Source organism: Ursus arctos, unplaced genomic scaffold, assembly GCF_023065955.2.
Source record: "Ursus arctos isolate Adak ecotype North America unplaced genomic scaffold, UrsArc2.0 scaffold_21, whole genome shotgun sequence".
NCBI classification, from domain to species: domain Eukaryota; kingdom Metazoa; phylum Chordata; class Mammalia; order Carnivora; family Ursidae; genus Ursus; species Ursus arctos.
The window spans coordinates 3,822,472-3,847,796 of NW_026622886.1; the positions used below are offsets into that span (position 1 = coordinate 3,822,472).

Below are 25,325 nucleotides of genomic sequence, written 5' to 3' on the forward strand. Positions count from 1 at the left end.
AGTGACCGTGTGTCCAGGCCCCGTGCTTGCAGACACTGTGTGTACCACCTGTACCCCACGTGACAGCCCCGCCAGGGCAGGTGAGCAGCTGGAGGCTCAGACGGGGACATGACTTGGCTCAAGAGTAAAGAGCAGAGCCAAGCTCTGTGTCATTCTCACACCTGTTGCCGGACCATCGGGCTGAGCTCCCCACCCCTGGTGCGGGTGGCTTCCACGTCTATGTCCCCACCAGGTGCCTGGACACCAGAGCAGAGGCGGCAGGGCTGGCCTTCACCGCTGGCACAGCCTCGCACGCCCCCCTCCACCCCTGCTTCTTGGCCACTTAGATCCCGTTCTTCAGTGGCTCGCGGAGCACTGCTCGGGGAGCATTGCAGAGCCGCGGGGCTCGGCATACTGGCAGGGCAGAGGCGGGAGGGAGGCCTCCGGTGTCTCGGAAGGCTCTGTCCCAGCCAGAGAACGCTCCCCGTCCCCGCAGCGTCACCAGCGGCTACCTCTACGTGGCCATCGTCTACAACCTCTCCGTCAGCCTGGCCCTCTACGCCCTCTTCCTCTTCTACTTTGCCACCCGGGACCTGCTTAGCCCCTACAGCCCCGTCCTCAAGTTCTTCATGGTCAAGTCCGTCATTTTTCTCTCCTTCTGGCAAGGTGAGCTTCTTCCCGGCCCGCGCTGTCCCTGGGCAACCCCAGCCCAGAGCCTGGCCTCTGTCTACCGGGCACCTCCTGGGTGAGAAGTCTAGGCCCTCGGGGGCCTTTCACGGGAGCCCCGGGGGACCTTCAGTGGGGCTGCTTCATGGATGGGGGACCCAGGGGACCCCCAGCGTCGGTGGCCGGCAAGGAGCTAGTGCAGCGGCATTTCCCAGAGGCCTCAGCTTGGTGTCGGCATCGCGGGCCTACAGGAGCACCCGTGACCCCCGCTGCCATCCTTGCCGGCGGGTGTGGCATGGGGGGGGCGCTGCATGAGGAAGGGCCACAGGAAAGGGGTCCGGTCTAGGGCTCCGTGCCCCCGCCTCCTCTTCCAGGCATGCTCCTGGCCATCCTGGAGAAGTGTGGGGCCATCCCGAAGATCCACTCGGCCCGCGTGTCCGTGGGCGAGGGCACTGTGGCCGCCGGCTACCAGGACTTCATCATCTGCGTGGAGATGTTCTTCGCGGCCCTGGCGCTGCGGCACGCCTTCACCTACAAGGTCTATGCAGACAAGAGGCTGGATGCGCAAGGTAGGGGCCAGCGGCCGGACGCCACCCCCAGCGGGAGACGGCCTCGGTGGCCCGGCCCCAGGCTCCCCCTGCCACCCGGTGTCCGACAGGCGCCGACGGCTCAGGCGTCTCGGGCTGGCTTGTGGGAAAGGGGCCACACAGGTCGAGGCTCGCCTGCCCTCCGCCCCCAACACAGGGTTGCAGGGGGTCCTGGCAGCTGAGCCCACCTGCCTCTTGCAGCCGGCCCGGAGTCTGGAGAGCCCCGCGGGAAGGTCAGGACAGACACCCCAGAATAAACAGGCTCCCCGGGGCTCCTCACACCAGACACAGGTTTCCATTCTGTCCTACAGTTCCCTCCGCTCGAAAGTTCCCCGTCTTTTTAAAAAACTGCTTACTTCTAAATAACAGACTCAGAAATAGTCATTGTTTTTAACAGCTTGGTTTTTACACCTGCTCATTTTGCTCTGTGTTGGAAGAGGTTGGCAACCCCAGTTGTACATTAGGACACCTCGTCCAAGTGCCATGTCTGCCTGCCCCCCCCCCCCCCGGCCGAGATTCCACAATAAATGGTCTGGGCTTGGGCTGCCGCGGCAGGGGTTTCCCAGCTGCCCCGGGCCGGGGGTGGTCAAGGGGGGCAGAAGAGGAGGCTGGGAATGCCTGAAATGGCTTGTGCAGTGAGGACACGGGAGGGTCTGGGGAGGGGAAGCTCTGCTCTAACACTGCCCCCCCCCCAGGAGTCGGGCTGCTGCTGGCTGCCCTCCATGTGGCTGCCCCAGGCCTAGTGCCTAGGCCCACCACGGTCCCCGGGGAGTGGGGTGCTGCAGCAGGGCCCCTCAGCCCCCTCCCCTTCTTAATCAGGCGCTCTCTTCCTGGCCAGAAAGAGACCTGCCGGCCGCTCAGCTCTGAGCGCCCAGCTGTGTTCTCCTGGCACATCTGCTGGCTGAGGGCTGCCGGCACCCCTTCTTCCCTTTGTGATCGCACACGTACCCTGTGCTGGGCGCTGTGCCGGCCGCCGTGCTGGCCACCTCGCTGCTGCCCACTGCTGTCCCACCCGCTTCCCGCTAGGCCCCCAGATCTGGCAAGCACCCACCCAGTGTTGAGGGCAGTGTCCCTTGGACCTGCGCCTGACCGAGCCTGTGCCCTTAGGAAAGTCACCCTTGTGCCTAGAGCGTGGGGTCATAGCAGAGAACCCTTTCTGGACCCTCGAGGTTTAAGATGTCACATGTGGTGGCTCTGCAGAGGCCCAGTGGACACCTGGGCTGTGTTCCACCCGCGGCTCCTGGACCACCAGCCCAGCAAAGTACAGCGTGGCCAGAAACCCAGCTCTAGCAAAGACCCCAGCCCAGCCCCACCGGGGCAAGGCAGGACCCCATCTCTGTGCTGGGCCCCGGCCAGATGCCCGCACACTAATCCCTCAGCCCTGCAATCGGCTTGGGTCCCCCGCTGCCTCTCCTGTGGGGTCTGTACGGGGAACCATGCCCCCTGGCCCCCCAGCCTTGATTTTCTCATCTGCGAAGTGGCGTGAGGTTTGTAAAGCACGTGGCACAGGCTTAGCAATTGCAGCCAAGCCCAAAGAGAAGTGGGGGTGCTGGGTCCCGACTTAGATGTAGAGGTGGAACTGTGATCACCATTCTGGGTGTCTGCGGGTGGCTCTCCCATCCCCCCGGATGAGAGTATGTGCCCTGTGAGGGGAGTTACCCGTCCGGGGGCCAGGCTCCGAGGGGGCAGCTGGGGCGGGGCGGGAAGGGTGTCCGGTGCGGTGTGCAGGCCTCGGTGGTGGACAGATGGTGTCACTCAGCTGTCTCTTGTCTTCTCTATTTCTCTGGCTTCTCTCCCCCTCCCCTCCCCCCCCCCCGCCCTGCTTTTGCCCCGGGTTTGGCCACGGGCAGTGCCAACATACGGCCCTTACGGTAGGTTCTGCTCTCGGTCTGCACGTCTGTCCTGCACGTCAGTCGTGGTCACCGTCACCGGCATGCCTCTCTCCTAGCCCATTCTCTGTGTTCTGTCTCCCCCTCAGGCACCCCCAGGCAGCAGAGCTCAGAGCCCCTGCCTGCCAAGGGCTGCCCCCCATAGAGTTTGCCTGCTTCCGTCCTGGTCTGTCACTGTTCTGGAATATGCCTTGCTGGGTTCTGGGGGCACGGTGCGTGTTAGTGGGAAATCCATAGCGGAGAACATGCAGGTGGAAAGGGCACGCCGGTTTGATTTTGAAGACCTGGGCTTATCTCTCACCTCTCGGTTTTGGGGCCGGGCCACTTCCCCCCGATGAACCCGTGGGGGGAGAGCTCCTTAGAGGGGGAGTTCGGAGGGGGCGTCTCAGGGCTGGCGGCTCCCGCCCTCTCAGAGGGGAGCTGGTGAGGATGTACGGGTCAGCCCCACTGTGGGCGCCGGCCCCTGGCTGCCCGTCCTGACGGAGTTGGTCAGCAGACTCAGGTGAAGGGGGACCCCTGGGGAGGGGGACCCTCCCTGACACTCCTGGCTTTGTGGGGCATGCTGCTCTCCACCCTGGGTCCCTTCCCACCAGCTGGACTTACCAGCCCCCCGCGGCTGCTCGCCTCCGCTGTGCACCCCGGCCAGAGGAGCCCCCTCTTTGCCTGTGCCTCCATGTGCTCAGGACCCCGTTCTCTTGTCGGGTGACACAGCCTTGGGGTGGGGGTCCGTCCCAGGTCGAGGGGCTCCCTGCCACCCCCGCCCCTCACCCCTGCCTCTGGGCTCTCACCCTGCAGGCCGCTGCGCCCCCATGAAGAGCATCTCCAGCAGCCTCAAGGAGACCATGAACCCCCACGACATCGTGCAGGACGCCATCCACAACTTCTCGCCCGCCTACCAGCAGTACACGCAGCAGTCCACCCTGGAGCCCGGCCCCGCGTGGCGTGGGGGCGCCCACGGCCTCTCGCGCTCCCACAGCCTCAGTGGCGCCCGCGACAATGAGAAGACTCTCCTGCTTAGCTCTGATGACGAGTTCTAGGTGCAGCTGCTGGTGGGGAGGATTGGCACCTGGGCCCAGGGCAGTGTGTGCCCCCCTCCAGCCCCGCGCGCGGGCCGGGAGGCAGGCTGGCACGGCTTTGACCTTGCCTGTTAATTTATTGGACCAGAAACACTCACCTATCGCTTCCAGAGGAACAGCCAGAAGCTGTCGGCCCAGGGGACAGCCCAGGCTCAGCACGAGCCTTCAGGAATATTTATACGTGGCCACCCCTGCACTGCCAGGCGAGGGACGGAGGACGCTGGGAGCGACTCCTGTGGCCCTGTGGCTTGTCCTGTGGCGGTGGCATGGTGGGACCAGCGGTGGCCACGGTGGACCAGCGGCCGCGGCCCTCTCAGCCCCCACGCGGGTCACCCCCTCCCCCATGAGACTTACAGCCCTGTCCCCAACACCGTGCAATACTCTGACCTGGGTTCTTTCCTGCCTGCGCCCTCCCTTGTGCCCCCGTCCACGCTGGATTAGCCTCGCCCTGGGCAAGAGGGGCAGGAGGGAACCCAGATGCTCCCTGCGGCCCCTCCTGTCCCAGGCCTGCCTAGCGTGCTGCAAGGACCAGAGCGACACCGAGAGCCCGTGTCCCATGTTGGAAGAGCGCTCAGGTGCATCTGGGCCCCTGTTGCCGAGGCCTCTCCAAGCAGGGGTCCCTGGGTCCCTGGGTGCCCTCTCCGTGGCTGCCCTTCTTGCCTGCGTCATGCCCCTTCCTCCTGACCTGCTGCGGGCAGCCAGCAGCCCACACTGCCCTATCACTTGGGGTCTTTCTTCTTGAGAGCATTTGGGGCAGAGCCCTTGCTTCCCGGCTGCTGAAAGGGTTGGCATCTCCCAGCTCCTCCTTCCCAGGCTGAGCCATGAGAACCTCCACAGGGTCCTGGGCTCTCCCTAGGGCTTCTCCTAACCATTTCAGGGGAAGGGTCTGAGTCTCCACATTTCCGACCAGCTTTGGGAGGAACAGCCCTACGGGAGGGAGGACGGAAGGAGGGGGCGTGCAGCAGGGAGCTGGGAAGCAGGAGGAGTGATCCCAGACTCCTTTCCCTGGCGCCGTATCTACACAGGGCCTGGTGTCCTGCCTCGGCTGGCCCCTCGGCCCATCTCTTCTGTGCCTTAGTCACATATGAAAGCTCCCCCTTCCTAGGCCCTCCGTCTGTCTGGCCGCAGACACTCCCTGGGGGCTCCCTCTCCAGCTGCTGGCACTCCGAGGATCCTGCTGTGCTGGGCCAGTCACCCTTGGACAGGCCTTAGGAGTGGCCAGGATCGCCCGTCCCCTCCCCTCGCTCACCTCCACACGCGTGTACCTGGGGCCTCCCTGGGCCGGAGCCCCCAGGCAGGCTGGGCTTAGACCCACCACTGTCGCGGGGGGAGCCTCTTGGCGGTGACAACGTAGGTTCCTACAGGCGTAGCATTCTGTCGTTTGGAACCCAGATGGCACTTGGTTTGGGCCGTACCAGCCTGGAGAAGGTGGTAGGGTGAGGAGGGCCGCTCCCTGGGGCACCAGACTTCACCGTGGGGTCTCTTCCTTTTCGTTCATTCCTGGAATGAAGTGTGCCAGGGGCCCGGTGTGGGATTCCACCCCTGTCGTCTTCCCAGGCTGCCGCCAGCCCTTGTGACCCAGCCAGCCCCCCAGGGTCTCGGAGGCCTGAGCGCAGGGGCCCGGAGCCCGGCTCTTGGGCCCTGTCTGGTGGGCCTGGCCGGCTGGGTACCAGGCTGCCCAGGGAGGCGGCAGTGGGAGCAGACTGTCTGAGGAGCTCCTCGGTCCCCACTCCCCCCTTTTGCTTTCACCAATCTGTGATTCTCCTTCCAGGCCAAAGTGTGCTGCCGACTCTCTGCCCCCTGGCCTTGGCCTGCCCCGGCACTTGCTGGCTAGCACGGTTTGTGGGGGGCACGGAGGGAGGACTCGGGGGCAGGGAGCCAGTGGCCCCCGGGGAGTCAAGGGGCCAGCAACGTGTGCCCACCCACTCCACCCTTCCTTCCTAGGATGCGTAACCTTTTTTTTTTTTAATTTCCTCCCCGATAGAGTAGCTCTTTGTACATAAAAAATACTTGAAAAATGAACTGTATGATGTATGAGAGGACAGAGTCCCCTAGTTTTGTATCTCGTGTGTGACTGCCATGAGTTCCACCAGAAAGCCGCTCTATTTTGGTCTCTGTGACATTTTAAATGCGTGACAGAAGTGAGCAAATAAAGTGAGAAATATATATATGAGATAATATAGATTGTATTGAAATCTCTTCTGCCTGTGGGTGAGGTTTTTTTCCTTCCTCTCCCCTGCCTCCCGGGTATGTGTTTGGGGGTGGGTTTCGTGGTTGTGGGCAGGGGTCTCCTAGGAAACCGGCTTCCTCCTAGGGTGTGATGTGTCGGTGATGGGGGAATGCACACTGCCAGAGACTGACGTTGGGGTCCGGGCTCCCACTGGATGCATGGTCTCCCTCTCCACCAGCCGGTGGGACCCAGAGGCTGCTTTGGTCACAAGCCCCCCCCCCCCCCCCATGCTGGCGTGTGCAGTTCCCTCTTCTGTCAGCCAGCCAGAGGGGGCCCCACCCCCAAACACTGGCAGCCCCATTCCTACAGGTGTCTCCTGGGGGCTTGAAGAGATCTCCAGGGCTCCTTACTCCTTGCAGGCTCTCTTCCTGCCTCCCTGGGCCCACCCTCCACCATGGGACCCTAGGTCCCTCCCCCTAGGGGCCCGCGGGCTGTGGGCTGCCAGGCCAGGTGCCTGGTCACACAGGGCACCTTCCGGCCACCCGCCTTTGGGGAGGAGGGGCTGGCCTGCTGACAGGAGCCCTCAGGAATGCGGCGTGGGCGGGGGAACTTCCAGCCAGCCACCAAACCCCACTTGTGGCTTCCTGCTGCCCTTTTGCAGGCCTGAGCTCAACATCCCAGGATCAGGGAACAGGATCACGGGCCTCAACCTGAGAGGGGGCGAAAGGCCAGTGGACCCAGCCAACCCATGTGGCTTGGCCCTTCCCCAAATTTCAAAGCCCACAGCTGCCACAGACGTGGCCTTTTCCCTCAGCCCAGCCCTGCCACCTCTCTGGACAAATCCTCCTCACTGCGGTTGTGAATGTCTGCGCTGCGTGTTAAAGCTTGTAGCCCCTCGGGTTCCCAGGTCTTGTCACACCTACGGCCTTCCAGTACCTTCGTCGTACACTGAGGCTGCAAGAAGTCCTCAGAAGTCACAGCTAGAAAAAGGTACACCTGGATTCAAACCCCGATTTCCCTGACCCACAGACCGCTATACTCTCCACAACTTTTCAGGGTGTCCCCGAAGGGCTGGCAGATTGGGCCGAAATTATAGCGAGTTTGGAACTCAAGATGAGACACACAGTTGCCTTTTAGGCCTGCAGGCTGGGACTGAAGAAGCCACTTCTCTCTCGGCCTCCCTGTGTCTTCAGGAACATGGGGAAAATATTTTCTACTTGGCTGTAGAAAGTCAGGCCTCGGTGGGAAAGTGCTGGAAAGATTACTCTTAAATCCGGGAATTTTCCTCTGGGCGGGACTGTTTATTCACTGAAGGGATGCCAGGGATTTAACCCTACATTTCATTGTCCTCCGGGCTTTGTCTTCCCCTGGGAGGTTCCAGGCAACCGGAAGGAAGAACAGAGGTTTTAGCACCACCCCACCCTCCAAACGCCCCAGCAAGAGCCAGTGAGGGCCCAAGGCACAGTTTCTTCATTTGCAAATCAGGGCTAGCTCTCCTCTCCAACAGAGGGTTCTGCCTGGGATTAGAAGAACTCCAGCTTCGCCCCGCATTCAGAACCATCCCACCCCCCCAAAAACCATAGCCCAGGAACTTAGACTTCATCACTGTGGAAAAAGAGAACCTGACTTTATTCAGAAAGTCTACAAAATACAGAAGGCGGATAACTCGCTTACTGTAAGTCAGAAAATAAATAAATTCTGGGGGCCGGGCAAAAAAAATTTTTTTAACATTTTTTGGTTGTTGCCATCCGGCTTTCCCTAAATATAAGATAAAATGTGATTTATTTGCAGATATAAAATATAAAGTCCAGCCCAGGACCACGCACCACTTTTCCCAGGGAGTGGGTGCTAGGTTTCTGGCTGGTGAGAATAACTTAGATTCGTGCAATAAATAAAGAGCTGTATACCGGAGGGGGAGGGTTGGGGCTGGGCTCCCCAGGAGAATGGCAGTCAATGGCGGTGGCCACCAGGACACTTCCAGGGGGAGGGGTGGGATCCTTGGCTTCTCCGGACGCCCATCCCTGGCTGCAAGACCTCAGGATCTGTCTTCTCATCCTCCCACCTGCCACAGTGGATGGTCGCCTCCTTGGTCCCCTTTCTCTGCGGCTGGCCAGCTCCCTCCATCTCTTCCATCTGTATCACCTTCTCGGGCCCTCTACTTCTCTTCTTCTAACTCACAGAGGCGGCTCCCAGGCCAGGGAGGCCCTTCCATCATCCTTTCTGGTCCGTGTCCACAGTCCCCCTGACAACCCTGGTTGGTACCCTGGCTGGATCCCCTGGGGGCAGCAGTGGGAAGACCTGGCTTTTCCAGCTCACCCTAGGTGATGTCTAATGATTCTGTCAGTTTTGGAAGGCCAGGCACCCCCAGGCCTAAAGCAGAGGTGGGAGCATCAGCTTGCCAGCCCCAGGAGATATATATAGGAGCCAAACCTAGTCCTGAATTCTGGGAGGGTGCAGAAGGACTAGGGCGCAACAGGAGCAAACGCTTTACAGAATGAGGGGTGGCCCTCTTCTCCCGGACCGCCCTTCTCTAATCCGCTCTGTATCCCATCCTCTGAGCCTAAGAAGGCTGGACTTTCAGCCAAAAGAGACCCCAGACTCCAACACCACCCTACCATTCTCACGAAAATTGTCCCACCCCAGGGCCACCTATTAGGGGCCACAACGAGGAAGACAGTAGGCTCGGGACGGAACATGTGTTCGCCACGGGGGCTGGTGGTTGCAGAGAAATGGCACTTGGGGACAGAGACCACGCTTAGGCACTTTGGGAAGGAAGTAAGGGTGGGGGGCGGGGGCGGGAGGGGCGTGGCTTGGAACGGGGGCGTGGCCGGATAGGCGGGGCGGGCACTAGGAGCAGGCTGCGGGGGCGGGGCCGGGGGCGGAGGCGGGGCCGGGCCCGGGGCCGGGCCCCGGGGCCGACTTGACGATGGTGATGACGCTGGCGGGCGCCACGAGAGCCGCGGGCCCGCGAGCGGCCACGGAGCGCGCGAAGCCCTGCAGCGCCTCGCACTTGCCGCGCAGCGCGTCGAGCTCCAGGCGCATGGCTGCGTTCTCGCGCGCCAGCTTGTCCACCTCGCGCTCCAGCTCGGACTTCTGCTTCTGCAGCTCCTCCTTCTGGCACACGCGCTTCACGCGGCAGCTGGCCGCGTAGCCTCGGTTCTTGAGCGTGCGGCGTCGCTGCTTGAGCCGCGTCACCTCCTCTGCGGAGAGCCCGCGCAGGTGCCGATTCAGCTCACGCACCGACAGCCCCATCAGCGCCTCGTCCGACAGGTGCGGCGTGTTCTCGCTCAGCTCACGCTTGATCTGGGGGTAGCAGGTTGGGTGCACGTGAAAACTAAGGCCCAGGGTCGCGCCCTGCCTGTGGGCCTTGGCCCTGGGCCTGGCGCTGGGCGCAGCAGGTGCTGGAGACGGCTCCCCCCCTCCCCCAGTGCTCCCCCTTCACCACCATAGGCCCTGACGTGGAGGTTGGACTTGCTCCAAGGCCCTGAAGTTGGCGGGGCGGGGGCGGGGGGGGGGGGGGGAACGGGACAAGGAATCCAGAAAGGGGAAACTGGGCCAAACCAGGATCTGAACACAAAAGGAACCACCATGCTGGGGCTTGGCTCTAATTCTACCCCAGTGCCCCAGCCTGGACTCAGCCAGAGAAACCTGGCCGAGAAAGTACCTTTTAAGTCCTCTAGCCCAGGAAGCATTGTTCTGATGGGGAAGGCTGCCCAGAGGGGGAAGTGACCTGCCTCCGGGGGGGGGGGGGGCACACAGCCTATGACCAGAGCCCAGGCCTCTTAGTTTCCAGCCCAGGGCCCTTCCGGGGGCCCCATGAACACCTGAAGCCTGCTGAGCCACCCTTCAGGATTCCAGGAACTGAAGGGGAAGCTGGGATGGGACAGTCAGCCTAGACAAGGAGGACAGGGACAATAGGGGCTGCCTCCTCACCTTCAGGGCTTTGCTGGATAAGGGATCCACAGACATGTTTGCCGAAGGTGTCCTCTGGGCTGAGACCTAGGAGAGAGAGGCGACCACGGTCACTTTCTTTTCTACTTTGAATACAACCCAAACTCACCTCCTTGGCATTCAAGGCCTCTGCTGGTATGGAAGTCCTGTCATACCACCTTTCTCTGTCCCAGTGGTCCAGCCACAGTGGCCCCTTTGAATGGTTCATTCCAGCCTCAGGGCCTTTGCACTTGCCGCTCTCTTTACTGTTGTCTTCCTTCTCATCTCTCCACAGTGACTCTTCATTGAGAGCGCTGCCCAATGTCACCTCTTCGAAGTGGTCTTACCATCCCGGCTAAACACCTCCTGTATCATCACATCACCCTATCGCTAACCCTCATAGTCACCTCTTCCGCAATTATTTTGTTTGGTTACTTGGTTATCTGTCTCTGTCCCACTTCTCCTCCACCAAAATGCAAAGTCAGGAGGACTGCGGTCTTGCCTGTTCTACCATGACATCCATGTGCCTAAATCGGTGCCTGGCACGTAGCAGGTGCTCAATAAACAGGCATCAAGTGAACAGACCCCCCCACCACCACCATTCTCCCACAGGGGGTCCAGAGCTGCCTACTCAAATTATTTAACTTTTCACTAAAGTATAATCTATATACAGCAAAGTACACAAACCACATTTGGGGCACCCAGCTGGCTCAGCTGGTAGAGTGTGTAACTCTTGATCTCGGGGTCATGAGTGAGCCCCGCGCTGAGCATAAAGCTTACTTAAAATATATATATATATGCTAGTCAATGATTTTTCAGAGTCCAACCAGCACCCCATCAAAATAAAACGTAACAGTCCCTTCCCCTCTCCCCCAGCCCATGCCCTCCTCACCCCAATCTGTCTTGGGAAATCTTCCCCCGCCGGCTGCTATCAGCACTCACTCAGCACGGCCTGGGCAGACAGGGCAGCCATACCTCAACCTACGAGGGGCCCTGGGGCCCTCAGTGTCCCCCCCCACAGGCCTGAAAGCTCCATGTCCCTTTGACAAAAATTTTTTGAGCATCTACTCTATGCCAGACATTGGCAATGGGGAGACATGGCGGGTACATTCTGGAGGCCAGTGGCCATGGTCCGGGTCCAGGAAGGGGACTGTCTCCCAAAGCCCCCTTGAAAGCAGCAGTCCTCCCTGTCCCCAGCAGATCTACCCTTCTCCCCCTTCATTGCTGGCCTGTGTCTCCTCACCTGATAATCCCCACAGGGAGGCACTGGTGGTGAGGAGCGAAGGCGGGGAGATGCCCTGTGGCCTGAGATCCAGCGTGCGATTGACCTCATTAGCAACACCCGGGACGCTGAGAGCAGCACGGGCAAACGGGGTCCAAAACCCGGCTTCTCGAGCTTTCTGTGGGGCCCACCTCACAGCCTCAGCTCGGCCTCTGACACATTCCCGCAGGCCCCCGGGTGTCCCTGGGACACGCTGTGGAGAAATGCGAAGTGCACGGACTTTGGTGCCAGCCACCGGTGGGGCCTTCTGATGGTGGTTCCACCCACTAGCTCTGACTCTGGCCGGTCAGGTAACTGCTCTGTGCCTGTTTCCCCAGGGGTGAGCCCCAGAGTGTGTCAGGTCACTCATGTTACTTCCCTCTCAGAACCCTCCCATGGTTCCCATCTCACTTGGAGCCAAAGCCAAAGTCATCACAATGGCCCACAAGCTGCTGCATGGTGTGGCCCAGCGCAGGCCTCTGACTGCAGCTCCTGCTTCGTTCTCCTTCCCTCACTCGGCTCCGGCCACACCCTCCTCCTTGCTGTTCCTTGCACACACCATGCACGCTCCTCCCCAGGGCCTTTGCACTGGCTGCTCCCTGGGCCTGGCTCTCTCTTCTCCTAGATGGCCACAGAGCTAGTTTCCTCACCTTCAGGCCTCTTTTCAAATCTCCTGTTCTCACTCAGTTTAGAATTCCCAGTCCCTGGTATACACACACACACACACACACTCTCTCTCTCTCTCTCTCTCTCTCTCTCTCTTTCTCTCCCTCTCTCTTCACCTCCCTTCCCTACCTCATGTTTCTCCACGGTACTTTCCACCGTATGTATTCTTATTCGTCCGTGGTACATATTTGCTCGGAGTCTGCCTCCCCATTTGAGGGCCAGCTCCACGGCAGTGAGAGTCAGCCTGTCCCCTGCTGCGCCTCCAGTGCCCACAGCCCGGCACACGTGCTCAAGGAATGGTGGTTGAATTCTCAGGGTGATTCAGGCCGAGGTGCAGAAAGCCCCCGGCTTCTCTGGAGTCCCCCAGCTCCTCCGGACCCATACAGCCGGTGGGGGGGTGGTCTGACACCCCAGAGGGAAGCAAGGAGACAGGAGGGGGAAGGTGGTATGCGAAGAGATCCCCTCATAGAGGCAGCCACCACGGCCCTCGGGCTGGGAAGGTCTTCAGAGGCACGCAAGCTTCTTATGGTGTCGCTGAGGCCCAGAAAGTCCCAAGTCAGGACCCTGGCCTTTCACAGACGCCACCTGGAAACGTTCATACACCCCACCAATCCTACCCTTCAAAACAGTCCTCTTAAAGGGCTGCCTCCCCCTCCCACACACACATCTAGGGAGGGCCTAGAATGCTCTCCTGCTGGCCTCAGCTCATCCTCCACACAGCAACCTGAGGATCTTTCCAGCGTGTGACTCTGGCCATGTCACCACCCAGAGGAAAACCTTCCCTGCTCCTTACTATCCCTGGGACAGAGTCCAGGCCCACCTGTGTGGCATCCCAGGCTTGCCTGCCATCACTGCCCACCTCCGTCTGGCACTTCTGCCCCACAGAATTTCTTTCACTTCCTCTCTCCCACACTTTATTGCTTCTGGGCAACTCTACACGCTGTGACACTTCTCCCCTGAGCTTAACTGGCAGATCCCTACTCATCCTTCACCCCTTGGTGCAGATAACTCCTCCTCCAGGAAGCCCTTGGGGACCCACAGAACTTCTTAGGTGCCACCCACCTGAGCACTTCTCTCCTATCTTGTAATGGTCTGTTGCCTTGTCTCCCCCCCAGACACGAAGCTCTGCGGCAGGAAAGCAGTTCTGGGCGCTGAGGCCACCAGCACTGGGCCCGGCAGGGGGCAGGCACTGGTGAGATGGGGGTGGGTGGTCTGTCACACCATGACCCCACTTGTCAGTGTCTGAACCGAGGGCCAAGCCCAGCGTTCTCGCTGAACGCTGTCCAGGAGAAAAACCTCCTGCCCTGTCTCCAAACCCTTCCCCCTTTTCCACCTGCTTCCTTGCTTCTGCTTGGCAAGGACTATACACGGATGCTAGGAAGATGGGAAGGCGGAAGGGGTTCCACCCTCATGATGCCTGGCCCCCAGCGGGGGGTATGGGAAGCAAGGAAAGGAGCAATGGATTGAGGCAAGCCTGCGTTGGAGTCCTAGCCCTGTCTTCGCCAGGTTGTGCGACCTGGGGCAAGGTCCACCTCTCCGGGTCTCCACTTTTCCAACTGTAGGATCAGAACAACACCTGCCCAGTGGTCCAAACTGTAGGGGCCAGTGAGCATCTGGGGGTTACGAGCATGGCTCAGTCCGTCCAGGAGCGGTCAGGCCAGTAGCACGCGCTGGGACCTCGCTGGGACTCAGCATTGCCTGGCCGGCTGGGGTCACACAGGACAGGCCCCTGGAGGGCCTCCGGCCCCGCCTCCTCACTTAGCCCAAGAGGAAGGGGCATCTCTTGCCTGAGGTCTCACAGCAGGTAAATAAATGGTCCTGACCCCCAATTCAAGGCCCTTTCTTCAGTGCCAGCCACATCCCCCCCACCCCAATTTTTTTTCTTCTTCCCTTTAAGCCAGCAGAGTCAACCTCCAAGGTCTGCAGGCTCCCAACGTTCTTTTGGAGGCACAGGGAATGAACTTACTCTCGGGGATTGACAGCGGCCAAGGCCAGTCAGCGGCCACCAGCCCTCCTGCACTCCCCTCCCTGGCCCCTAGTCCACTCCAGAGACATCCTGTAGACGGCCCACCCACTGGCATGGGCTCCTCTCTGGCTGCTGAGCCATTCTGCTTCCTCTGTGAGGACAGAGGGAAAAAATGTGTTTTCCTGGGCCTTGGCAGCCAGCACTGGTGCAGCCTCCTCCCTGCTGGAAGGGGAGCAAAGCTGGGAGAACCCAGCACCGCGGGGTAGCAGGGGCCTTGCATTCTAGCTCTGGTTCTGCCACCCACTCACACTCGCTGCACCACTTCAGATCCGTCACTCCCCTCTCCGGGCCTCAGTTTCCCACCATGCCAAACCTCCACCGAGCCTATAGTACCTTCCAGCCCTGATTATTTTGGAGTTTTGAGTGTCAGACTCTGGTCCAGAATGGAGCTCCAAGACCACCAACAGAGTGGAGGCCCTGGAGGAAGGGAAAGGCAATCCCTGAAGGCTTCCTGGAGGCAGGGGCAAGAGAACACAAACTCTGAGACTGTCAGCCTTGACCATCCCTCTGCTCCACCTGCACAACCAGGACCCACTTCCCCTTTCAGCTGAACTATGACCACAGCCGCCTCGTCACTGGCCTCTAGTCTTGCTTGCCTCCACTGCCGGCCCTGCCGTCTGTCCTCCCTGCAGAGCTGTCCGAGGGAGCACTGCTGACAGCTGACACCAACCTACAAACCGGCCCAGGCTCAGCCCATTTCAAAACCCTGCCATGCCAGCCTCCCCTCCGGCCCACACAGTGGGACCCCCAGGTCTCCATCGGATGCTCTCCACTCTCTCCCAGGATCCTTATGCTCACAACAAGTGAAGGAATGGCCAGTAAACCCTACCATCCTTGTGCCTTTCCCATAGGGAGTATGTCTGTGTGTGTGTGCAAGGGAGGCTGGCACCTGGGTCCTGAAGGATCTGCTCACTTTTGGGAGACAGCTTCAAGAATCCTGTAGCCCCCCTCGGGCTTCCGGCCTCCCAGGAGTTCCCAGGCCTGTTTCTCCGAGTGTTGCGAAGTTCTTCCAGGCCATGTACCTACTCATTCATTCATTTCATCAGCAAACCTCCGAGAAGCGCCTACTCTGTGCCAGACTTGCTGCTGGGTCCCAAAGACCCAAAGATGAGTCACAACCCCTGCCCCGAAGGGCTTTGTAGATGACCATCACTCCATCTGACCACCCAGCTCACTGGTCACCTCCTCGGGGAAGCCTCCCTTGATTGCCCTGGCTAAGTCAGAGCCCTGTTATAGACTTTCAAATCGCAGTGCCTTCTGCCTCCAGCTACCCACCTCAGCTGTGGTTTTGCATTTAGTTCGGTAGCTCTTTCTCCAACTTTGTCTCCCCCTCCTTGTCAGTGAACTCACAGAGGGCAGGCTCTGGGTCTGGTTTGTTCACTGTCTCATACCCAGCGTCGGGCTCATGACAGGCTCCGCGGCAATGCAGGCTCAGACTGTCAGGACTGAGGGAGGTACGGGAGCGCCTAGTGGGTCCTAGACCTTAGGGGAGGCCCGAGGGGATTCAGTGGGAGGTCGAAACTCTCAGAGCTAGCTTTCCATCTGTGAGCCAACCAGCCACTTCCCCTTGTCCCCTGACCCCCCGCCCTACTGGGGGATGTTTCCTGCCCAGCTTTGAAGGATGGGCCTCCCTGGTTCCTGTGCTCCCTGGCTGCCACCTCCCTTACTCAGACCCTATACTCCTGGACATCCCTGGCTCCAGCCTGGGGCTGTTGGCTCTTCTTTCTCTTCCACAGGCTGTGTGTGGAGGATGCCATACTTTCCCAGTCTACACCCATCCTGCCACCCTACATACTGCTTAGTTCCTGCTGCAGGAGACAAGTTCCCAGCTGTGGAAGCAGAGCTCGCCAGGGCTCAAAGATTCAAGGTTAAAAGATCATCTGGTTTCTCACCCCAGTAAACTCAATCACCCCCCCCCAATGGAAGCTGTGTCGGTGGAAGGGGTGCAGAAGGAATCTCTAACCCCCATCTCATCCCATAGGGAAGATGGGGAAAGAGGGCTAGGTCAGGACCCCCCCCTCACATATTAACCCCTCATGGACCAAGACCACGTGTACCACTGCCTGCTGACCATGCCTCTCCCAGAGTGAGGACTCTGGGTCCTAGGGCTGGCCCAGGCCTTCAACTAGCTCCTCAGGTCCAACCATCAATAGGTCTGTCTGACTAATCCCACCTGTGAACTGAAACCACCAGAAGAGCAGAAACCAGCTCCACCCCATCCTCCCGGTCTCACCCTCCCCGACCCAGCAGGTACAACCTCTGAAACCCAGACCAGCCAGAGCAGCCAACAGAGAGGAGGCCAGGGATTCCTTCCCACCTCCCACCTTTGTGGTGGGTTTTCTGGCCCTTCTTCCTCCTGAGAGGGAGGGGATGGGCGACCCTGGGGATGAAGGAGAGTCCCCAGGCTCTGCCTTCCCCAGGCAGCTGGAAAACCTGGGGACAAGGACAGGCACCAGCCCACTTTGTTGCCAGACCCATTAGGGTGCCGAGGCCAGGGGTGGCCCTCCCATCTCACCCCCCAGCCCAGCCGGGTGGAGCCTTTGATACTTTGCCCCACCCTGTGGCTGCAGGCGCTGGCTCTGGGCGGGGGACAAACACCACAGTCACATGGCCATGTCCCTGGGAAACTCCAGGGACAGCAAGGGCCTGGTGGCAGGCTGGTTGGAAGGGGACAGCCCGAGGGAGAATTCCCGTATTCCCGTGTGACCATGGAACTGGCCACTTCCCTCGATCGATTCCTTATTCCGCGTTTATTCCTGGGAGCACACTCTCCCCGAGGTACACAGGCCCCAGGGTCTTCACCGCCCTGGGAGCGCGCGGGCAGACACAGACACCACGCACACACACACACACTCTCTCTCTCTCTCTCACGCACGCACCGGGCAAGATACGAGCGACACTGGCCCGGGAGCACACACGCACGCCCGCCTTCGGACGTAAACAAACCGCGCACGCACGGCCAGCGGGCACCGGTCCAGGGACTGTTCTCACCGAGTCACGTACGTGCACACACCGCCCCCGGCCCCGCCTGGGCGGACGCTGACGCTCGCCGGCCTGCGCTGCCCCTTCCTGCCCGGCTCGGCCGCCGCCCCGCGCGCGCCCCCAGAAGGGGCCCGTCACCACCGCACCCCGCCAAGCCTGCCCGGGCCCCGTCTCGGTCCCCCCAGACCTCTGGCCCCCGCTCCCCCAACCCCCCGTGTTCACCCCCTCCCTCACCACCCCCCCGCCAGCCGTCCGGGCGAGGGTTACACCGGAGCGCAGACGGAGCGGGCCCCGGCGCCCCGCCCCAGGCATGTTCCCGGGCGCGGGGACTCCGCCGCCTCGGGTTTCGCGCGCCCGTCCCCGTCTCGAACCCGCGTCCCTCACCCGTCTCTCGGCCCGCTTCGCCTGGCGCCCCGGGCACGCGCGGCTGCCGCTGCCGCTGCCGTCCGGGCTTGCTGTCCCGGCCCGCGTCCTGGTCCCTCTCCCCTCCGGTCCCAACCGCGCGTCGCTGCGAGCCGGGCTCCCGAGCGCGCCGCGCCGAGTTTTGTTGTGGGGCGGGCGGCGCGGGGGGCGGCGCGGAGTTGTAAGGCGAGCTTCCCGGAATTACTCACTCACAGGATTCCTTTCATTCATAAAAACCCAGTCATGCGGTGACGTCACCGCCCTGCGGTCCCTCCTGCCCCGGAGCGGCCTCCCAGCTCTCGGCCCCGCCTCCAGCTGGCCCCGCCCCGGCCCGGCCCCGCCCCCACAAGGCCCCATTCCTCCACCTCCACCCCCACCCCAGCGCGGGCCGGGATTCTCAACCCCTGTTAGAACATCGGCCGGGCGCATTCACGTGATACCTCGCGAGAGCCGCGTGGGCGGAGGTGTCATTTGTCTCATTTTGCAGTCGACAGCCCCGTGCCTCTTCTCCTTTCAACCTACACCCTCTGCCTTGATGATCTCATCCAGTCCCGTGGTTTTAAATGCCAACCATATGCCCATGATCTCCAAAGAGCTTCTCTGAGTTTTGGGCTGCCCACTGAGCACCTCTCTCTGGGAGCCCGATGAGGATGGCAAAAATCCAGCTCCCAACCACCAACCCTACCTCAGCTCCCTGTACCCCCAGACTTCCCAATTTCAGTTGTTCAAGCCCATTCCTCTTTCTCCCTCCTTCCCCACTAGTCAGGCTGGTTCTACTTCCAGCACCATCCAGCACCATCCAGCACCTGACCACTCTTCCTCACCCCCAATCCTACCACCTGGCCCAGGCACTATCAACTTACCTGGACAATGGCAGCAAGCCTCCTGATAGCCTCCCCACTTTGCCCCTGAAGCCTTTTTTCACACACAGAAGTTCTTCTTAAAACAAGGATAAGATTCTTTCTCACTACACCCACCCTCTGGTTTAACACCCTCAATGGCTTCCCTTTGCATTTAGAATATAAACTATACTCCTTTCGCTCTATAGGGCCCTAAGCCATCTGGCCTTTACCCAACTCTAAAGCCTCACCTCCTTCGATTCTCCCCTCACCCACTACTCTTCAGCCACGCTGCCCTTCCTCCTGTCTTTCAAACACACCTAACTTATTCCTACCACAGGTCCTTTGCATTAGCTATGTCTTCTTCTGTTCACTGCCCAGCTCTTCCTCATCTCTCAGGCCAGCTTGGAAGTCACTGACTCAGAGAGGCCTTTCCTATCTGCCCTGCCTAAAAGAGCCCCCACTTCTGAAATATGTTCTCATATTACCTTACCATCTCCATAAGGTATTAACTTGCTTACATTTACTTACTATTTACTGTCTATCTTCCCCAAACAGAATGTAAGTTTCTTGTCTACCTTGTTCACCACTGCATGTCCTGTGCCTAGAACACTGCTCAGCACATATGGAGCCCTCAATAAATACGTGTTGAGGAAATATATCAGTGGAGGCTCAGAGACGTCAAGTGACTTTCCAAAGTCACCCAGCTGCAAAGTACGAGAACTAGAATTTGAATCTGGACCTGATGGATTCCAGGTCCAGATATGTGGACCTTGCCCAACTGAGTGGGTACCAGTACAAGCGTGAGGGTCATATTCAGTGCCTGGAGCTCCACTCAAAAGGGGTAGCTTTGGGGGGCAAAATGGGGGAGTACTGCGGTTCATCCTCCCTTGTCCTCGCTCATGCTGTTTTCATTGCCTGAAGTGCCTGTCCCTCCAACAGCCACACCTTCTGTGAAACTGACATCACGGCGCCTACCTTATTTTACGGTGTAAGGGTTAGGGCCCCTGGAGCAGGTGGTCTTTGTGTGGCGCCTTGGTCCCTGGCAAGACTCTTCCTTCTCTTGATAGAGTAGAATTTGATGTCAGAGCCCTCATTATGCCTTCCTGCCTCTGCACCTAGGTCCCCCTGGGATTGTGACTACTATCTCTTACCTCCTGAAGGCCTTGGGTTTCATATGCAGGTTGGCCCACTAGCTTCCCAAGTGACCAAATGTGGCAAATTTGACACTCAAACAACTCCCTCCCCCAACCGATTGCCCACTTGACCTACCTTTACACATCTCACAGAGCCACTCATATTACCTCTCGGGATACAGAAGTTCGTGATTTTAGAAACTACACGATTGTGATTGTTGGGCTTTCTACCCCCCACCCCCACCGTTTTCTATGAGCTTCTTAAGAGCTGAGACCATTGTAGTGAATGAAAGAATGAATCTAGTGATTCATTCAGTAGTGAATGAATCCCCAGTGACCTGCACAGCACCCCAGGACACCCTGCTGCCTAAATCCTTTGCTCCCATCCCCAGCCTGCCCATGTCAGGGGGTCAACACTTCAGTACCCGCTCGGCAGAGACTGCTTGCCCACAGACATGACGCCCTTTCTGGTCAAGGTCAAGGGACATAGTGCAATGTCATATTTAAAAGTGGCAGCTCTGTGGCTTGAAAGGAGGATTCCTACTGGACAAATGTAGGACAATTCGAATATTCAAAAAAAATAACAGTAATGATGGATCATAACTCATTAAATAAGAGAAGAATCGATGAGCCCACACTAATATGAATGAATGAATGAATGAATGAATGAATGAATAGAAGAAGACAAAGCTCCTCCTTCCAGTAGAAGGAACGATGGAGTTAGAAAATGACCATTAGGCAAGCATTCTAGTAATAATGAATTCCAAGAAGAATCATCAGTGGATATGAAAATTTGATGAGAAACGTGAAATTTTATAGTTCTGAAGTATTAACCTAAATATATTTTTTTAAAGGACTATTTGAGAGAGAGAGAGAGCACAAGCAGGGGGGAGGGTCAGGAGGAAAGGGCAAGCAGACTCCCCACTGAGCAGGGAGCCCAACATGGGGCTCATCCCAGGACCGTGAGATCATGACCTGAGCCAAAGGCAGACACGCAAACAACTGAGCCACGCAGGCACCCCCCCCCAACTATAATTATTAATTAGAAATGGAAAGATAGTCATTCTACTATGGAGATACCTGGCAGATACCATTTTCATTAAGTGATCAAAGTTCCTTTCAGCAGTAATGGGACAAACTGAAGCAGGTACCCCCCTGAAGGAGGCCCTGAGGAGGACACAGCCTCACTTCTGTGGGACAGTGAATGTGATCGTGAGGAAACGGGAGACACACCCAGAGAGAATCTGATCAAATAACTGGACTGTACCCTTTAAAAAATGCCAAGATTGGGGCGCATGGGTGGCTCAGTCAGTTGAGCTTCTGCGTTTGGCTCCAGGTCATGGTCTCAGGGTCCTGGGATCGAGCCCAGCGACAGGCGCCCTTGCTCAGCGGGGAGCCTGACTCTCCCTCTCCCTGTGCCCCTCCCCCCGCTCATGCTCTTTCTCTCTTCTCAAATAAATGAATAAAATCTTTTAAAAAAGTAAAAATAATAAAATTAAAAAAATGACAAGATCATGAAAGACAAAGACAGGACTGTTCTAGATTAGAGGAGACAGGACAACTGAGTGCTGTGTGGGATCCAGGATTTTCTGTTGATATGAAGGACATTAGGAAGGTAGTTGGTAAAGTCCTGATAAGGTCTGTAGACCAGCTAATAGCCTCTTACAGATGTTGATTTCCTGATTAGGTAAAAGAGGGTTAGGTAAGAGAGGGTCCTCGATTTTAGGAAACACGTGTTGGACTATTTAGAGGTAAAGGGACATCGTGCCTGAAATTTAGTCTCAAACGGTTCAGAACAAGATAGGGAACCATAAAGATCATGTGGCTAAATATTACCAGTTAGGGAATCTGGGTGAAGAACATACAGAAATTCTGTCATTCCTGCGATTTTTGTTTTAACAGAAGTGATTTTCCTCTGTTTTGTTTTGTTAAGTAGGGGCCCTCGGGGTAGTCCGAGGGCTCAAATCCTGGCCTCTACCCCTCACCAGCTGAGTGACTGAATCTCTCCCCGTCTCACTCTCCTCCTTTGTAAACCGGGCTTACTAATAGTGCCGATTTCATGGATTGTGAAACAATTTAATGTGTTCACACTTAGAAGCATGTAACCCAGTGCCTAGTGTGGGATAAGACATCGATAGATATTGGGTGAGAGAGAGATGAGTCTTCTGGAGTCCCCTGGAGAAACCTGGCCCTTCCCCAGTGCTGACCCCGCCCACAGGGCAGGGCGGGGCCTCCTCGTCAGTTTCTAGGGAGGGACTGACTGCCTCTGCCAGCTAAGTCCCCACAACTCTGACTGGTTCAGCTCACCCACTGGTCATCTGGCCAAGGGTCTAAAACCCCAAATAGCACCCAAGCATATCCCTGCGGGACCCCAGCCCTCCGTAGGTGCTCAGGAACAGGGACAGGCTTGACCCAAGCCTGGATCTGCACCTCATTCACACCCCTGGCTGAACCCAGTGTGGGGCATCCCTCGTTCCCAGCCTCGGTTTCCCCATCTGCAGTGAAAGCCAAGGATTAGGTCAGTGATTTCGAAACCATCTCAAACCACAGTAAACTTTCTTCAAAGGAAAGTTGACTCGACCGTGTGTTCCACATTGTAAAAATAGCTGCGGAGAGGACCAGTGCTGGCTTGGACATTTCCGCTCGGGTGTTCTCTGGAGGCCCTTCCTGCCCTGAGATGTGATTTCCAGGCCCCCAAGAGCTCCTGTCCCTGGACACTGGGCCCTCCCCAGCCCCCTTAGCAGGGCAGCCCTCTGTCACTGAGCCAGGTCCCACTTTTGAGGTAGGTTCCTCTGCTGGGTGGGAGCGATGTCAGGGGATCCTTCCTGGCACCTCGTCTTGTTCCCACTTCTTCACGCCTCACATGCCTCGTAGCAGCTTATGACTGCGTAGGACTTGTTGCTATTACTATGTTGCTGACATGCGCCCTAGGGGCCAGGCACCATGCTAAGTGCCTAGGACCTGTCTGTGCCCTGTAAGTTTCCCCAGCCCTTTCCTCCGCCTGCTAAATAAACCAACGATCGCCCCAAATTACCTGCACTTTCTTCACATTTCAGTGTCTTCATAACTTAATTTTTCCTTCTCACAAAAGCCCTCCCTGTTGTGGGTGGGCAGTGGGGGCCCAAATGATCGGCCTCCTTCTAGAGCAGAGGAAATGGACCCATTTGTGGATTCAGCAGCTGCCCAGAGAGCAGCCGGTTGCTGGATGCGCCGCGCCTGGTCGCCAGTAATCCTCGCCACCGTTTGGGGACTTAGGTGTTACCATCGCCTGCGGAAGAGACATCGGAACTCTGAGAGGTGAGATAACCAGCCCGTTATCACACAGCCAGTCCCTGGCAGAGGACGATTTGAACTCAGGTTGGTCTGATGCGAGGGCAGAGCTGTCCCTCGCTGCCTCTGCGGCATAACCCCTGGGCTTTGTTGGGGAGCCATCTGAGCGACTCCAGCACTCCCTGTGGGCAGCCCTGGCAGGGATCCGGTACAGGAATCCGGCCCTTCTTCTTCCCTCCTACTTTGAGATCCTAAGGCTCACTGGGGAGGGACTGGCAGAGGGTGTCCCTGCACTAGGGACTGGCAGAGGGTGTCCCTGCACTGGGCTACTGTCTGTGAGGGTAGCCCTGGGTCTGGGGTCTGGCCCCTGGGTCAGGCCCCAGGGAAAAACTGCACTGCTTCGTCCCCATTTCCACCTGCAGAAGGGGTGGCCAGCTGAGAGGCCGGGCCCCGACCCCCTGCCCCTGTCCTTCCCCTTTCCTCTGCCCTGCAGAAGCTGTCCCAAAGCTGCCTCTCCTCTTCCCAGACCCTCATGCCTACCCTCCAGCACTGACATTTCCCCAAGCGGCTGCCATCCCCAACCCGCACCCTGCCCGGCACCTTTCACTCCTCATCGGTCCCAGCCCCAGCCTCGCCTTTTCTTCCCTTTTAGGCCCAACCTGCCTCGCCACCTCTGAGCTCTCCTGCCCCCTCCTCTTCCCCACCCTGCAGTCTGGCTCCAGCCCCACCATCCATTGAAGGGACCTCTTTGTGGCTGAATCCAGGGTCCATTTTCCCTCCCGATCTAGCCTGTTCTTTGACAGCACTTGACCTTGTGGCTCTCTCCCCTCAGCTTCTCAGGCATGGGCTTCCCTCCTACCTTTTCAGTCCCCGTCCTTTCTTACCCTTGTGCTCAGTGATTAGTGATGCTCTGAGCTCTGGCCTTTGCCCCCTCTTCCCTTCCCTGGGGACCTCAGTCCCCCTCAAGATCTCAGGTGTCGGCCGGTATTAATGATTCCCCTCTCTCTCTCACCAACTCTCGTCTGTCTGTCTGTCTGTCTGTCTCTTCTGTGGGCCAGAACTGCTTGAACGTCTGCATAGCCGACGTGGACTCAGGCTGGTCCAACCCAGCACAGTCACGATAGTCACAAGCAACTTGGGGTCACCGCCCAACCTGGACCTCTCCTCATTTCCCTAAGAGGCTGGAGATGCCGCCATCCACTCAGTCACCCTAGGGAGACACCAGGCCGCCATCCTCGCCTTATCCCTCTCCCTCACTCCCACAGCAGGGCAGTCACCAAGTCTCCATGCCCTCAGCTCCTCGAGTCCTGTTCATTCTCTCTTCCCCAGCCTTGCCTCAGTTCCAGCCCCTGCGTCTCTCTCCGGACAGCCTCCTCAGCCTCCTGCCTGGTCTCCCCACTTCCAGAACCTTCTAATCCAGCCTCTCATCCAAAACCTAAATTGGACAAGACACTTTCTGCGTGACTTTGATAAACAGAACTCCCAGCCCTCCCCACGTTGGACATACAGTGTGAACAAAAGCATAAGCGTGTGTTTAAGCCAGTAGGATTATTGGGGTCACCACTACGCTCCCTGGTCTATCCTGCTTGTCTGGAACACGATTCCTTGTAATTTTGTGATTTCTCCAGGAAAACCATATTTGCCTTTAGTGCAATGCTTCTTCGCAATAAACAATTATCTGCGTATTTGAGGCAAGTTCGTATTAAACTTGAACCCTAAGGACAGGAACGATGTATCTTTTGTGTCCCCACCCCACCAAGAGTGTGGCCATGCACATAGTAGGTGCTTCATCAGTCCTGGCTGGAGAAGCCGAAGTGAGGACGAGACGCCCAGGAGGAAGAAGAAAGGGGTGAAGGCCTTGTGCACTCTGACGCCCAAGAACCCCGTGTTAGACCCCCTCCCGAGAGGCTAGACTCTGCGCCGCCACTGGCCCCGGGTCCCCCAGCTCTGCCTGAGATGCCCTCCGCTCAGCCTCGGCAAGCCCTCCCCACCCTTCAGGATCCAGGTTCAGGCTAGCTTCTTGGCAAAGCTTCCCTGGCTCCCTGGCCCTGAGAACCAGTCTCTCCTCAGGCCACAGTCTGTCCTGGGAGCCCCTGAGCTGGGCTGAGGGGCCCCCAGGGTGGTGGGTAGGTCCTGCTTTTGCCGGCCAGGACTGGCTTTCCTCCTTGGGATGGGAACACACGTGGCTGCTGCCTCACGGCCCAAGGTCACCTGCACCCATTTCCTTCCAGAAGGCACAAGGCTCGATGCCCCCCCCCCCCCACCGTCAAGTCGGAAGCCATATAATTAGTGTAATCATTACACAGCTGCCTCGTGGCCTCCGTGCCCTCCGCTCACCTCTCCATAGCAGCAGGGGGACTTTTTTCCACATCAGTGGCCTGTCACCCTGCTGGGGCTCCCACGGGCTGCAGAGGGCAAGGTCTGCGTCCTCAGCCTGGCACTCGAG

General features: G+C 58.6%; 2 protein-coding genes across 7 annotated transcripts in view; one reads left to right on the forward strand and one right to left on the reverse strand.

The window, feature by feature from the left end:
- Positions 1 to 6,396, forward strand: part of TMEM184B (transmembrane protein 184B) — a 47,092-nt gene extending 40,696 nt beyond the window's left edge. For 2 of the 4 annotated variants that reach the window (XM_044392415.3, XM_044392418.3), the window contains exons 7-10: positions 476 to 645; positions 1,020 to 1,214; positions 3,083 to 3,103; positions 3,917 to 6,396. In XM_044392415.3, coding sequence (XP_044248350.1) covers positions 476 to 645; positions 1,020 to 1,214; positions 3,083 to 3,103; positions 3,917 to 4,158 — 628 coding nt within the window. In that variant the 3' untranslated portion in view covers positions 4,159 to 6,396. The remainder of the gene's footprint in view (positions 1 to 475; positions 646 to 1,019; positions 1,215 to 3,082; positions 3,104 to 3,916) is intronic. The other 2 variants (XM_048217976.2, XM_048217975.2) reach the window with 1 other exon arrangement.
- A 1,556-nt stretch (positions 6,397 to 7,952) lies between these two features.
- Positions 7,953 to 17,925, reverse strand: MAFF (MAF bZIP transcription factor F). Of its 3 annotated transcripts, none has more exons than XM_057316333.1 (3): positions 17,848 to 17,925; positions 10,301 to 10,366; positions 7,953 to 9,670 (listed from the first exon to the last, which is right to left on the reverse strand). In XM_057316333.1, the coding sequence occupies exons 1-3, from the start codon at positions 17,863 to 17,865 to the stop codon at positions 9,215 to 9,217; spliced, it is 540 nt and encodes a 179-aa protein (XP_057172316.1). In that variant the 5' UTR covers positions 17,866 to 17,925; the 3' UTR covers positions 7,953 to 9,214. The 3 variants fall into 3 exon arrangements, with proteins under 3 accessions (XP_057172316.1, XP_048073779.1, XP_057172315.1); XM_048217822.2 differs by lacking the exon at positions 17,848 to 17,925 and adding an exon at positions 17,617 to 17,834; XM_057316332.1 differs by lacking the exon at positions 17,848 to 17,925 and adding an exon at positions 11,541 to 15,284.
- Between the last annotated feature and the right edge of the window lie 7,400 nt (positions 17,926 to 25,325).

Excerpts from the sequence above, each read along its gene's own strand:
- MAFF (XM_057316332.1), bottom strand. The coding sequence starts at position 11,630 with ATGAGGTCAATCGCACGCTGGATCTCAGGCCACAGGGCATCTCCCCGC. Across the intron at positions 10,367-11,540 it reads CTCCCTGTGGGGATTATCAG|GTCTCAGCCCAGAGGACACC; the intron begins GTGAGGAGACAC and ends TCTCTCTCCTAG. Across the intron at positions 9,671-10,300 it reads TATCCAGCAAAGCCCTGAAG|ATCAAGCGTGAGCTGAGCGA; the intron begins GTGAGGAGGCAG and ends TGCTACCCCCAG.